The following is a 16073-nucleotide window of genomic DNA, read 5'->3' on the forward strand; positions in this document are numbered from 1 at the left end:
CTTAATAATTCAAGTTCTGTATTTCTATTGTTAAACATTACGTTTATTTTGCAAAAAAAAAATTAAATCATATTTTATGGTTAATCAAAAATAATTTTAAAATAATATTTAATAGTTAATAAAAAAAAATCATATTAGCTAAACTACTAAAAAAAATCTTGTTCCGAAAGGGAAGTGTGATATCTATATAAAACCGCCCAATTGAAACAAACATGTTAAAATGATAGTTTCATATAATTTACGTTATATATTTACAGACCTTCAGAACTAATAATACAAATTCACCGGGTATATACGCTCAACCAAAACAAATAGCTAAAATGTCCAGTTTTCGAACACCACCATCATCTGCTTCTCATAGTACAAGTGGATCACCATTGACTACAGCTAAACCAAATCCCAGTTTAATTGCACAATTAAATGCACGTTTAACTTCATCACCCCAGTCAAAACAATCACCAACACATCAAAATGAAAGCACAAATTACCAATCTTCAACATATGATCAGCAACAATCATACTCATCACAGCATTATGGTGGATCCGGTCCGAATTCACCACATCATCAATCACAACAACAGACAAATAATCAATATTATAGTCAACAAGAATCATTATATTCTCGTGGTAATGAAAGATATTATTCAGCTCAGCAGCAGCAACCACATCAACTTGAATCGGCAGCTTCAACACAAAATTATGAGGGTAAACAAAATCAAATTTATGCTTCTTCTAGTTCCCATTATGAGCAATATACTCAATTCTCCTCTACTACTACAAGTTCAATATCTACTAGTAAAAATCATGAATCATTATTACATTCTTCATCATCATTATCATCGTCAACTAAACAAATCCAATTAAACCAAACCAAAAATCCTTCTAATCACCATAATCAACATCATCATTCACATTACCAACAAAATTCTACATCATCAAACCATCATCATAATAATCAACAATCGCAACAGCAGCAACAATCACATCAAGTCCAGAATAGTCATTATCAAAAAAGTTCACAAATAAAATCACCATCAGCATCTCAAATGCCTCCGATTCCAGCGCAACGTACATCAAGCATTAAGCATCAGCACCATCATCATCATCAACATTTACATCAACAGCCACAACAACAGCAACATCATACTCAAAGTTCCTCTAATGTACAACCAACGCAGGGTCAACAATATACGCAATACCAACAACAACAACACCATTATCAACAGCAGCAACAACAACAAAATAATCACTATCAACAACAACCCACCCAGCAACAATATCATCATGCAAGTGGTGGAAGTGGTTCTGGACAAAATCCAACACAAAATAATCGACAAATACAACAAAAAATTTTCGTTTCCACAAATCCGTTTATAACCACCACCGCCATTAACTATTCTTCCTCATCCGTATCTTCTGCCTCTTCTCATTATGGAAACCATTCTCAGGGACAATACACAGCAAATCCAAGTAAAAATCAAATCATGATCTTAACGATTTAACTGATTTATGGATTTACTAGATTTTTGTTTTTGGATTTAACATTTTTTCTCTCTAATTTCCAGTAAAACGTTTTATTTTTTATTTTTCACTTTCAGTTTTTTATAAGTACTCATACCACTGTAACTTTTTGTTTTAAAAATTTTACATACAACATTTTTTCATAATACATTCTGTAAGAATATAAAAACTATTTTTTAAAATATTTTGCTGAAATTTGAACAGCACAATATAAACTTCTTTATCCGAAAGTTTAATTCCTATTAATTGAATCATAAGAACGAAAATAAATATTATGCCGAAATTTTAAAATAACTGCACGCGTTATTTCAAAAGATAATGTTCCATCTTCTCTATCATCATTTACACTTTTATAAAATATATTTCAAAAGAATCTTAGCCACTTCAAAAGAATGAGAAAAACTCTAAAGTTTCATGCTTTAAGAATGTGATACGCTACACTATATTTTTCACAAAGTCAACTGTTTACAGTATTTTGTAATTTTGCATTCTATCCCAGCATGTGCTATGTAAGTTTGCAATGAGTATAACAACTCTAATTTACAATGTATTACACTCGTAAAATCTTCAGACTAATCAAGTGATACAGCAATTTAAATAAAATTTAAAAAAAACAACACTATAAATATGCTGTTTTCAAACGAGTAACTTACTTATTGTAAACATTAAATCTACAGGTCATTTAATAACTTTTATCCTGTATTTTATTTGTTCGTGAGTGCCACTCTTATTTACGTATACTTAATTTGATTTATCACTACAAAAAACCCACTATTTTATAAACAATTTTAGGTTGTTTTTTGTTTTTAATTTTTACCGTTTTGATTTTGTAGAGTAGCTTTATTATCAATTTTAGCTTCTTATTATTTTCCTTAGCAAAATTACTTACAGCAATATTCAACGAAATTTTACAAGATAAGATTATTTCAGAGCAAATTGGAAAAAGTTTTGTTTACTATAAAATTGGAGAAAAAAAATTAATTTAAAGTTATTTAAACTATTTTTTTTATTATTATTTGAAACTGTATTATATGTGCAACTTTGAAATTGAATTTGGATTAATGAAACAAAAATTTGCTTAAGTTTTCAGCTCTTCAATTGAAAATAAAATGCGTTTGGTTTGGTTTGGTTTTCAATACAAAAAAAAATGTTGCATTTCATCACTCTAATTAATTTGTTTTAATTTTGTGTTTTTATTTTTGAATTAAATCATTCCATTACAACACTAATATTTGAAAAAATAATTTTTTTGAACGGATATTTGTTTATTTTTAGTTAGATTCAATTTTCTTAATATTATTAAATAAAAAATAAATGAATATCCTATCTTTTATTTTACAATTGTACATTAATTTTAAAAATTTAAATGTTTAAATGTTGGCAATTTACAAAAACACAACGTAAATATTTTTTTTATCACAAAATCACCAAAATATTTGTAAACTGTCATCGTTTAAATTTTGAATGCTATAAATTTTTGAATTATTTATTAAATTACTAATTTTTTTATATTTGATTATTAAATGTTTTATATATTTTTTATTAATATAATATCAAAATATTTTTATATAATATTTTTGTAGACTATTCCTCATGCAATGAATCGAACGTTACGAAAACTGGTAGCATTCGAGGAAAATCAAAGGCTGAGTTTTTAGAAAATTTAAATGCAAAATTAGCTAAGCAGGGACTTTCTGGACGGGCATTGTCGGTTAGAAATTTGATAAATAGCAAAGCACTGGTAAGATTTTAGTTTTCTCTTTGTATTTGAATATGTACATACATAAATATATATATTAAAATACAAAATTGAAGAACTAATCAATAAAAAAAAAAACAAAATTTAAAATTATTTCCAAAAAAACAAAAAAAGGTACATAATTTATTCTATTCTATATTTCGCTTTTGTTGACCCCAAATGAGTTGAATTGACATTTGATTTCAGAACAAGTGTATATAGAATAGAATAAAGTATTTTCTGATTTATTTAATAATTTATTTTTTTCGTACAAATTGCAATATCTAAATCGAAAAAAAATAATAGCATTATGACAATCCGAATAGTAGGCTACAAAGACCAATTGTAAAAACTCAGATTTTACGTGAGGTAAGAGAAATTTGAATATAGCCATAGCTAGAAAAATCAAAAGCTAATCACTAACTAAAAGGGAAGAGTTTTAAAAAAATTTTCTTTATTACTAATAAAATAATATAAAAGTTTTACTAAAACAAATTTAAAAAATTCTTTTTTTAGATTTCCATAACAAAAAATTTTTAAAACTTATGTACATACATATTTGATTTTAACGTAAAACTCTAAACATTAACGCAATGAAATTTCATATTACCGAGGAACATTATCATATTACGAGTACCGCAATTGAACATTTAAAATCACTTTTTAAAGTTATAAATATTGGTGGTGTTTTGACAAAAAACATGCAAAACATTTTTAAATCACTTCGCTTTGATATAAAGATGTTCAATTGCTTCTAAACAGTATTCAAAAATTTTCATCAAAACGATTCCTCCTAATAATATCAAATTGAAAATTAAACTAAAAATAAAACAATAATAAAAGTTTTTGAGCTAAAAATTGCAATTGAAAATTTTTCTCTCAAACCAAACAAACATTTACAATTACATTTTCATATAATAAAAAAAGACACAAGAAACTTTATTGTTTTTAAACTCACTCTTATATAGATACAAATTATTTCCATTTTCGCGTAAATGGCGTAGGAAATTATTTTTAATTTGAAACAGTATTATTTTAATAAAAGCACCTCTTTTGGTCATTTAAATTAATTTTGCTTAAGTTTTTCTTATATTAAAAAACAATTTCTGACAATTGTGATTTATTGTTTTATAAATATGTTGTTTTATAAGAATTAATATACAAACATACATAAGAATATACATATATTTTTATATAATTAAATTATTTTTAATAATTTTAGCCGGATCCTCGCATATGCCACGAATCTCTAATGGATCAAATAAAACGTGGTGCAACTTTGAAACGTAATCAAAAAGTAAATGATAGAAGTGCTCCGAAAATTCACTGAAGTAATTAAAGTAATAAAAATATTAGAAATTGAATTAAAAAACTTTTCCTATCTTTATAACACAAGTTAATGATATATACACTTTAAAAAATTAAATGCAAATAAAGAAAAACAATTATTAAGGAAAAAAATAAGGCTAATAATAACAATTATTTTCAAAACTAATGTAAAAAGTAATTGAAACAAATCAATTATATTTTATTTAAAACAAGTGATTTTAATAATATAGCAGCATTTTAAATAGCTGAATTGATGTTGTACTTTTTAATAAAACAAAAATATTATTAAACTTTCTTCAAGAATTATAAGATTTTTTTAATGAAAACAAAAAAACATTTACGTGAAAAGAAGTATATTGAAAAATAATACATGATTTTATTTAATTGTTCAAAAATATTTCGTGAAATTGTCAACTACATTATATATTTCTGCATTATATTATATACATTAACAAATGAGCCAACTGTAGATTTTCTAGAAAAAAATAAAAATAAAAAAAAAATAAAAAAAAATTAAAATAATTCTTTGTAAAAATTAATTCTAATAATTTAATAATTATAAATTTTTTCAAAAACGGAATGAAATGAAATTATTCTTAATTTCTTTTTATTTTCTTTATATTTCTTTTGTTTAGCATTTTTTTTAAATATATCCTTTTACTAATGAAATAAAAATTTCTAATTGATTTACTTTTATTTTGTATATAAACTGAAATTTGAACAGTTTTTGAAATATGTATATTTATTTATAATTTAATTTAAAAAATTATTAAATTTTTTAAGTTTATTTTTTCAGTTGATTAAAATTGTCGCAATTTTGAATATTTAAGGGAAGCGAATAGTAAATGAAATTAATATATTATGTATGTAAATTAATATACTAAAATATAAATTATTATTTTTTTAGTTTTAAAAGAAATCACTGAATTTATATTACTAATTTTGCATTATTTGATACTGAAAAAATATCATTAAAATGGAACAGGAACATGATTTTTTTTATATCATTCAATTTTTGATATGAGAGCAAATTCTTTTCGATGACAAATTCTTTATTAAAATTAAAATAATTTGGCTTTTAAATTTTATTATAATTTAAAAATAAATATTCAAAATTGCAAACTACAAAATTAAATGATAATAAAGAATTTTTTTTATTTCCGATTTAATTTTCAAGTAATTAGTTAATCGTTAATTTTATTTTATTTAAAAAAAAAAATTATCATAAAATAAGACTGAATTTTAGATGCAGAAAAAACACAATAATTATGATTCTATACTATCAAATATATAAACATAATTGATAAAAATTATAAAAGCTAGTTTGTTAAATAATGAAACAAACAAAAAGTTATCTTTATTATAATAAGTACGAAATTATTTTAAATTATATAAATACTTAGATCGGATAATTCGCATATCTTATACATATGAGCATGGTTCTCATTATTTATTTTCAAATTCTTGATTATAATATTATTATATACATAAAACATGTCTGTATCAAAATAAACTGAAAAAACAAACAAATGCTTAATATTGAACAAGATTTGTTTTAGATATTTTAATCTTTGGTCCTTTTTCTAGCAATTTTATGTTATCCACATAAAATCGAGACTACTTTGTAGTTTAATAATATATTGTTACAATAATGTTAAAAGGACATAATCTTTCTTGTTAGAAACTAAAATTACTTTATTTTCCTAATAATGTTTTATAATAAAATTATTAATAAATGAATATGACTGCCAGTTTTGATTCATATCGTGTAAGTACTATACGGCTAAACTTTTAATTTATATTTAGAAACTTAATAAAAAGCCCTGATTTAACATAAAACTTCACATTAAACATTTTAATTACAAGAAATCAGTTTTGTTAGAAAGTTAATTCTATTGAAACTAATTATAGCTCTAAAAAATATTTAAATATTCATTTTTTTTTTTATTTCGTACTAATATTAACTTCTAAATTAGGTTTGCATTGACAATTCAATATAAAACTTAATTTCTATTTTGCTAAAGAAAATTAAAAACTAACTAAATATCCAACCGAACAATTTAGATATTTTTGCAAATTTTCAAGTTTGGATTTATCGAACGTGCTTTGTGCTATACAGAGTGTTTCGCATAAGATGACAAAAAATTCAGTTTGAATATTTAAAAATATTTAATGTATTTTCTTTTGATATTTTGCGAAATGAATTTTGAAAAACCACTGACTTTCGCTAGTGCAACCTTTTATTGTCATGCAATTTTCATTAAAATTAATCTAGAAATAATTTTTTTGAAATGTATTATTTGCTTTATTAACAAATTATAATTAAATTATTTATGAGTTAGAATGCTAGATAAATCCATAACGTTTAAAGTTAAAAATAATTTTCTTTAAAAAGAAATAAATAATTTTCTTTCATATATACAAAGTTTAGAAAAGATTATTATCTGAACTTTGTATATATAAAACAAGTATATTTTTAAAATTAAAAAAATTTCAATCACTTTAAAAACTATATTTTACGTAAATCTTTAATTATTAAAAATTGAAACAGATTGTAATTAAGAGGCTAAATATTAAAAAATTATATAACAATAGCTGCAATATTTTATGCAGCTATTGCATACTGTGAATAAAAAAATTATGAGTTAAAAAAAATTAACCAAATTTACTTTAATATTCAAAAATTATTTTTTTTTTTTAGGCATATGCAATCATAATGTTTAATACGGTTTGCAATCAAAATATTTACCAAAAATACCAAAATTTTTTTTTATTGAAAAAAAGAAGATATTCACATAATATAATAAAAAATATTAAAGAATAATTAACAAAATTTACTTTAATTTCAAATAACTGCAACAAAACCAAATTTGCATAGTTGTAAAAATATTAAATAATTAATTTTAAGATTCAATAACTAAATATCAGATAATTTGTTTAGATAATCTAAATTATCTGTTAAAAATACTTCTTTTAATTTTAAAAACAAATCGTTTTTAAAATTATGAAAAATTGAACTAAAACAGAGACATTTCTTTTTTTGTAAATATTATGTGAATGAATATTTGTCTAAAAAATTTAAATAGATTTTCAAATATTTTTTATAATTTCCATTTATATTAAAATATAAAATTTGCTTAATTTTAATTAAGCAAGTTTTACTAAATGAATTAATTGTATTATTATTATTTGTTTACTTGTTTTACACATTATTGCTTTATTAATACTAATTTTTTTGATATCATTTTAAAGGAATCATATAAGTAGAAACATAATTTTATCTTATAATATTTTAATTTCTGTAAATAGTTATTTTCTCTTTCGTTAAAATATAATATTGCAAAAAATGGCATATTTATATAATACACAAAATGCTTATGTTATAATAAATATTTATAGATCATAAAAAAAATGAAAAGTCCTATGTAATTGAATCTAGAGTTTAAGATGAATCTTAGTACATTTGTTTTTAAATTGCTTGTCGTTATTATTAATTGTACTTTAATTTTTTTTCAATATACCTTCGAAAGTTACTAATGGTTTATATTCTAATTAAAAATCTAAATTTATAAAAAAAAAATTAATATTTTTTTTAGGTTTAATAAGATTTAATTTAACAAAACTGTCTTAGTTATTTTACACCCATCTCTACTTTTTATTTCATGTTTTATTTTCGAAAAAAAATGTGCTTTCAACAATTAAAAAAAAATAACTATACTACCTATGAAATTTATAAAAAGAAAAAAAAATGAATTAATATTAACTATACTATGCAAAATGCTAATAAACCATAATATATTGTATGTATAACAATGGTATAAAAATTAATTTAGTAATTAAACTTATATACTTGTAAAACTTACAATATTTAAAAATAAAATTAATATAAATATAATAATTTGTTATTTACTGATTGTTGTATTGATCAATATTTACATATTGATGTTCTTCAAAATGCAAAAGCTTGTTATTTACCGAAGCATACACAGGTAAAACAGCTAATATGTATGAAAAAGGGGAAAAATACATGAAGAACAAGCACGGAAATGGTGGAAGAAACCAAATTACATATTCTAACCGCTTTGTGTTTGAATATAAGACATAATATTAAAGAAGTATGGGGATTTCCGATAATTTAGACATGCGTTTATTTTTTTTACACATTCTTGCAAATCTGCTGAAACTGAATATTTGCAGATTGCAAAACTTTTCTTTTATACTCGTTTTCGAGTTACAGCCTGTTGAAAAAAAAGGTACCAGATTTTTCCTGCATTTAAATAAATGCTATTTACTTTTGATCTTGCAATAAAATTGTACTGAGCTATAGTTTTCGAGATAAAGTCAAGTAAAAATTTTTTGAAAAACGTAAAGTTTTTTTTTTTATTTTTTTTTCGATGCATTACGTTGAGGGATAAAATTTAATCCAAATAATATTTTCCTCTATCTCTCATAGTTTTGCCAGTAAAACGTGTTAAATATTTTTTTCAACAGGCTGTAGCTTGAAAACCAGTGTATCTGCACTCCCCCCGCCCCCCTAAAATACGATTTTTTGCTTAAAATTGATCTAAGAATAATCCCTGAAATTATTTGCCTCCTTATGCCAAACACACTGTCTTATAAGACTTAGCACTGAATTATCGATATCATCACTTTCTCAATGAATTGTGTAAGTGATGATACCTTGCTATTACAAAAAATCAAGGCCCTTACGCTGATTATTTTCTGAATGTATTTGTAAAATTGTAGCAAATATTTATTGAAATCCTAAAAAAATTAACGGAACCTGGAAGGTTTTTTTTAAAACAATTTTTTAAAGTTTTAATAACACAAAACTTTAAGAATGTAAGCACTAGCAAATTAGAAAAATTGAATGTTAACTTTTTCTAATTAAAAATTTAAAAAAATTTGATCTTGTGGGAGATTTATAATGTTGAAAAGGGCCCTCTATAGATCGCAAAAGAATACGTGTAAATTCGTCAGCTGTGAATTGTCACTCTCTCTTGAGGTCCAGGCCTGTATTTCTTTCAGCCGTGGTAAGTACATTTCCTCAGAATTTCAAGAGAAAAATTTAAAAGAATTAAGAATAAAATTTCTTTATTTATGAAAGCATTACAATTTACAAGTATCGCATGTTTATAATTTATTTCCCACTTTTACTTTATACCTCTTGGATTTTCTCACAATAAATGTTGTTTTGAAAAGAATGTATTCCTATTTACGAACAAATGTACATAATTATTGTGTGTATGCATAATGTACATATGCATTTTTTTATAATATTGAGCTTTATAATATGCATACATAGTTAATCTTAAATAAATTTTTAGTATTTTCTATTATGCTCCCTGTTCCTTTCGCTCTTTTCTGTTGCAAATAGATACTGTATGTATATGTATGTATGTACTTACACTATTATTTATTTAAAGTGCACTCATGTATTATTTGCGAAAGTACATACAAATTCTCTATATGTACTAAAATTAACATTTTCATTTTGTGACCATAAATTATTTTCAAAAAATTGGTTACATACGTACTAAGTCGTAATACGTACTTACGCTTACGATGGCGTAAGTTTCTTGCCTGCAGCGGGTGTAAGACTCAAGAACATTAAGCAGACATTTGTTAATTTTTTTTAATAATTCTGCCGTATTTTCTGGCAATTATAAGGCTCATGACTACGTTGCAAAGAAACAAGAACTTAAAGATTAATCAAATTGAAACCGAAAAATCAATTTTTATATCTTATTATTGTTTGGCTATGATCGTTTTACCTCTAAATTAAGATGCATGAATAGAAGTTGAATTGAATTAGAAATTTAACGTCACATTTGCATCTTACATAAAAAAATTAGAACTTAATTTGTTTCAAAAATAAGTTAAAAAAATGTTTGTTAGTTCAAAATATTACAAACTTCATTTATTTTTGAAAAATAGATCTATAGTATTTTGATAATAGGTATTAGCCAAGACATCGATGGTTTCTTCTTTCACTCCTGCTATTACTTCCAGAACTTGCCTAAAATGTAAGGGAGTTTGTGAAATATTTAAAATCAAAAAGAATATATGTACATATAAAATAATTTTATAACTAACCTAATTTGACAAGGTTCACTTCTTCCATCAACTAGTGTATCCTTAGTCCATTTGTCTTTCTTTTTAACAAATGGAAATTGAGTTTTGACGTATTTTGAACTAGCATGGGACGGTCGAATACCACACCACGGACAGTCGGTTTCTAACAAAATTTTGTTATTTGGCAGTTCTTTGACAACCTTTAAATTTTCTTCAGTTTTTAGGGAACACCCGTTTATTCCAATATAAAAACCAAGTCCTATAATTTTTTTAGCTTCTTCCAATGTTCCATCAAAACTATGAACTACACCACCGGTAGGAAAAATTTTTTCCATATTCCTTCCAACAATTTCACAAAAATCAAAATGTGCATTTCTGCAATGCAGAAAGAGTGGCAAACTATATTTTTTAGCTAAATCTAATTGTCTCTCAAAATATTTTTTTTGAATCTCTTTTTCACAAAATTTTAGTCGATCGTAATCTAAACCGCACTCTCCAATTGCTACTACTTTAGAATGATTTTTTTCGATTGCACTACACAACTGGAGGAAATACTCCTCTGGGTTTGATTCAAATTCATTACACCTTGTTGGATGACAACCAATTGTAATATACAATTTATCTGCAAATAAATTTTCCAAATTTATGCATTAATGTAGTTATATACACATAAAAACTATTATGTTTTATTAAATTTGGAATTGTTAACTGGATTACCATTTTTGTTAGATATATTAATCGCCTCTTCAATTTCCGAAATACGTCCAACAGTTATAATAGCTTTTTCCACCCCATAAGTCCCAGCTCTTTCAAGTACATGTATTAAATCTGAAGGATGCTTTTGAGAGCCGTTGTAAAATCCTTGAAACATCAAATCAGTTAAATTAGCCCCAATATCTACAACAAATTAACTTGAACTATATTTTCAGAATTTTTAACTATTTCTGGATATGTTATAAATTTTAAAGACATACCTATAAATTTTAAAGACATTTTCTGAATATTTATAAATCTTCCCATTCAATACATATTACGTTTAATTCTTTAGCTAACCAAATTTGAGAATATCGAAAAGTCAACATGAACTTATTGAAAGGGAAACGCAGTGTTATACACATGTAAAAGTATAATAGGCATAACAAAAACATCTCTGTATTCAGTATTCCTGTCAGCAATGATTCTAATTAATTTGATTTTGACAACTTTCGGTATATAACCAATGTTACCAAAATGGTCTGAGAATGTGCTAAAATTTTCACTCGTAAGAATATGTGAGATTTAATACAAAAATATGCATTTTTCGTATATAACATGATAATATTCCAATCTGATTTTATTTTGGTGAATCAAGATTGAGCGTTTTCTGCTTTATATTAGTCATAGACGTTGAATAAATATGATTTCCCATTTTTTTCCGAAAAAAAATTACGATTGTCAAACTCATATGGTATCGACAATCCATCATTTTTAGCATTTTCCAAAAATTTTTTGAAAAAAAGTGCTTGTTAGTTTCACTCTTTCCGGCCATCCGTACGTCAGTCAGTCCGTCCGTCCGTCCGTCCGTGGACATTTTTTTTGTTTACAAAACTTCTACACCCTTGAAGATAGAAAGCTGAAATTTAATACGTACATAGATCTTTACACTATTTTTACTTTATTTCAAACACTGCAGAAATCATTCATCCTAAATATATGTAATCCTAGAAATAGTTTTGTATATAAATGAAAATAATTTTAATAGTGGGATAAGTATACATAGACTGTATTTAAAAGCAGAATTTTCACTTGTTGAAGGGAAAAGTGCTACAATACAAACCACAATACAAACCATTGGTTTGACCCAACTTTATTAATTTATTAAAATGAAAATTCGAAATGGGACTAGTAGAACAGATTCTCCAAAAGAACATTAAAAGAATAATGTATGAAATTTGAAATTGAAATATGTTCATTTTTAAATAAAAATTGAAATAAACATACATATACATTATGTATTGAAACGTTGTATATTGGAGTTTAAAGATTTTTTCGAGATCTTTCTTCCAGACCACTCCTGAGTCAAAGAAAAAACGCTAATGTTTTAAAAGGGGTTGTGTTTTGTAAGCATAAACCAAAAATAATCTTCCTTTTTAAACTTAATAAAATATTAGAAATTAGAATTAAAAAATAGACTAGAATTAAAAATAGATATTATAAATTAGAATTAAAAATAGACATTATAAATGATATAATGTAAAAATAAATAAAACAAAATGTTCATATACCGTAAAAAGTTGCAAACATGTGATTTTTGAAAAATATAAATTTTCATAATTACTCGTTATTTAAATCTGGCAGACAAAACAAATCTTAAGAAACCAAAAATTTCTATTAGCCGTGCTTAGAAGAGCATCGTCATTTATGAAATTTTGTAAAGACAAAAAGCATAAAACTAAATCATAAAAATTGGACACTTTTCTATTTCTTTTTTTAGAAGTGCCAGTATTAGACCTGCATACCACAATTAATTTTCACGATTTGTGCTCATGACATAAATTGTTCATAAATTGTTCTGCCTAACAATTATTTCTGCTTACATAACGTAAGTCTATTTTTAAATTGATTCACCATGCAAAGCTCATGTTTTAGGATATTTATTTTAAACGTTAATAAAATTAGATTGCAAATAGTATAGTTAATACGCAATGGAATTAATCCCATTTTTTATATTCACATCCATCGGGGGGTTTCACTTCAACCTTTTTTTGTCCAACTTCTTTCCAATTAGTGCTTAATACAGTGCCACCAGACTCCATGAAAGATTTATCCATAGCACGTCTAACTTCAGGATTGCCGTCCGCATAAATTTTTTGAAAAAGGCTATTAAGTGCTTCGTCACTGACTGCTTCTTGTTGGTCTTTTGCAACAAATTCGTTAACAAATTTATCCCAATTTTGTTTATTTTTTTGAGTATTAGGAGCCGCGGCAGCTTCCGCACTTTTTTTTTCTAAGGAACTCCAACGTTCTCCCGTTTCTTTTGCAAGACTGATTTCTACTTTGGATGGTGTTGCTTTATGACTTGATTTTTCCGGTACAATAGGGTGACATAATTCTAACTTTAGTTCATAATTTTCGGCAGTCATCAATATATTGTCTCTTTCTATTACTACATTATAATTTTTTTCTACAGCATTTTTTAGCATTACTGTAAAAAAAATGAAAAGCTTATTTATATTCTTTTTGTTAAGAATTGAAACATTCTTACCAGTAACGACCACTTTTGTTTCTGATTGATACCAATCGTGGCGGACCGACATTGCTTCCAGAATTTTCACTATTTAAGACTATATAAAACATAAATAAGATCCCAAATAAAATAAAAGATTTTTCTTTTATTATGTTAGAGATTGAACAATTGCGAAACACATTAGTAATTTTGAAGTATACTGAGATTGCGACATCGATACTACCAAATATCGAATTTTTTTCCAATTGTCACATTTTAGTATAACTTGGAATATCAATCTAAGCCAAACAAAAATAGTAACCACGTCAAAAATAAAATATGTATTTAGAAATCAATTTGAAATTTTCATATTCTATTTTCAATTATTGCAAAGGCTTAATAATAATGAAATAAAATTTCATTCATGAAAAAATAAAGTAAATACTCATAATTAACATATCACATTCTTGTTTACTTACTTATTTTTTGGAAGTTAAAATTTCGAAAATTAGAAAAGGATAAATATTCATTTTTATTTAGTTTTCAAACAAAAAAAAATAACACTTCGAAAAGAAATTAAAATATAATTCGGTTTCGCGAAGGTTGAATAGGTTATTTATTTATTATTGAATAGGTTTTTAATTTTACAAAATGGCAACCACACATCTACAATCGAAATCTACAATCTACAATCGAAAATTACCTTTTAATTTTGTTTCTCCATAATTTTTAACGAAAAGTGTAAATATTCAAAAAATAAATAAATTTATTTCTGCCTATTTGTCGAGATGAACTTCATAGTTCTACCATATAAACAATAAACGCAAAACTAAATGGACGCAACATGTCATCGCAAGAAAGGAAAAAATAGTTACATACAGACATACCACGAATTAGTCATGGGCAGCATCGTTCATTTTAGTGATTCGTTCTGAGCGGATTACTTTTTTCACTGACCGATTATAAAATCTCGTTCAATGTTCATTTCGTTCATTTCTCTTGTGTACTTATAATTGTTTTTTGGTTATAACTTATGGCTATTCGTATTTATAGAAAATTTTAAGGAAAAGAATACATATGTAGTGGGTTTTGTTAAGTTTTGAACCACAAAATGCCTCTACTTATATAAACCAAAAAGTTTAAAACGTAGAGAAATACATATTTAAAACTTTTACTCAAAAACTGTTATAAGAAATTATAAGTAATTTTTTAAATTTGCAGAAATAATATTTTTAAACCATTTGAGTTTAAATTTATTATTCCTTATAAGCAATTTATAGAATAAAAATAATTATAATTATCTTTATTTTTAATCCTCGAAAAAAACAGAAATCTTATTCTAATTTTTTTAAACTTTTGTTTAATTTACTTTAATATTTTATTTCAATCTATTGCGTTAGAATGTTACCTTATAATAATTAATTTTTTTTTAGTTTTTTTCTTTTATTAAAATATTAAGTTAAAAAACGATCATAATTATTACCCTTTTTTAAATATTTTATGCATAAATATAAGACATATCGTAGCCTAGTTAAATGCTTCCTTTTTCTTATTTCATAGAGGTAGCTTTCAATTTGAATCAACTAGTCAAATTTTTTAATTTTCTTATTTAGGTAGATTGTTAATTTGGTCTCTTTTAGTTGTATTGCATTTGTATTAGGAATAAGCACGTGTGACGTAAATCGGCCAATTTTATTTGTATTGCATTTTATTTATGCTTGATCAGTTCTCGTTCGTTTTTAAGTGTATTGAATTAAGTATATCGTTCAATTTTACTTGTATTGTATTTATATTGGCAACTGATTCGGTCACTTTTGTGTGTATCAAACTATATCTATTAATAAGTAGTTCGACTTGTTCCATTCCGTTAGTTTTCGTTTGCATTTTGCTTCCAAATTCTTAAAATATTCCATTTTTATTTAGAAATGGTAATAAGAGTTGTGTAGGTACGAAAGAAACAAAATATTCTAAACAAACGAGCGTATCAAAAACATTAAACTGAAATAAAATTAAATTAAGTTAGGTAAAAATTTTGTTATTTTAATCTTGATAACAAAATTTTTTTTTAATATTTTATTTTTCATTTAATAAAAGTTAGGTAAAAACATTCGAATGTATGAAATTAATAGTTATAAATTTAAAATTTCATACTTTAAACACAATATGATGCAGTATGTGTATGTAATATGTATGTAATATGTATGT

At 24.5% G+C, this 16073-nt stretch overlaps 3 protein-coding genes across 5 annotated transcripts in view; 1 reads left to right on the forward strand and 2 right to left on the reverse strand.

The window, feature by feature from the left end:
* The window catches only part of LOC129610788 (probable serine/threonine-protein kinase DDB_G0282963), a 116682-nt gene extending 111852 nt beyond the window's left edge, over nt 1–4830 (forward strand). Inside the window, exons 16-18 of the mRNA XM_055523505.1 lie at nt 258–1470; nt 3105–3262; nt 4482–4830. Of these exons, the coding sequence (XP_055379480.1) occupies nt 258–1470; nt 3105–3262; nt 4482–4589 (1479 nt within the window). The 3' untranslated portion in view covers nt 4590–4830. The remainder of the gene's footprint in view (nt 1–257; nt 1471–3104; nt 3263–4481) is intronic.
* A 5648-nt stretch (nt 4831–10478) lies between these two features.
* Nucleotides 10479–11777, reverse strand: LOC129611125 (deoxyribonuclease TATDN1). 3 transcript variants are annotated; one of them, XM_055524088.1, is made up of 4 exons: nt 11638–11777; nt 11381–11560; nt 10685–11285; nt 10479–10607 (listed from the first exon to the last, which is right to left on the reverse strand). In XM_055524088.1, the coding sequence occupies exons 1-4, from the start codon at nt 11681–11683 to the stop codon at nt 10505–10507; spliced, it is 930 nt and encodes a 309-aa protein (XP_055380063.1). In that variant the 5' UTR covers nt 11684–11777; the 3' UTR covers nt 10479–10504. The 3 variants fall into 3 exon arrangements, with proteins under 3 accessions (XP_055380063.1, XP_055380064.1, XP_055380065.1); XM_055524089.1 differs by having other exon boundaries at nt 11381–11580; nt 11638–11775; XM_055524090.1 differs by having other exon boundaries at nt 11381–11574; nt 11638–11768.
* A 1503-nt stretch (nt 11778–13280) lies between these two features.
* On the reverse strand, nt 13281–14060 carry LOC129611164 (protein SGT1 homolog). The gene is made up of 2 exons (XM_055524140.1): nt 13908–14060; nt 13281–13847 (listed from the first exon to the last, which is right to left on the reverse strand). The coding sequence occupies exons 1-2, from the start codon at nt 13957–13959 to the stop codon at nt 13354–13356; spliced, it is 546 nt and encodes a 181-aa protein (XP_055380115.1). The 5' UTR covers nt 13960–14060; the 3' UTR covers nt 13281–13353.
* Nucleotides 14061–16073: the final 2013 nt, after the last annotated feature.

Source organism: Condylostylus longicornis, unplaced genomic scaffold (assembly GCF_029603195.1).
Source record: "Condylostylus longicornis isolate FDR11 unplaced genomic scaffold, ASM2960319v2 ptg000048l, whole genome shotgun sequence".
In the NCBI taxonomy this organism is placed as follows: domain Eukaryota; kingdom Metazoa; phylum Arthropoda; class Insecta; order Diptera; family Dolichopodidae; genus Condylostylus; species Condylostylus longicornis.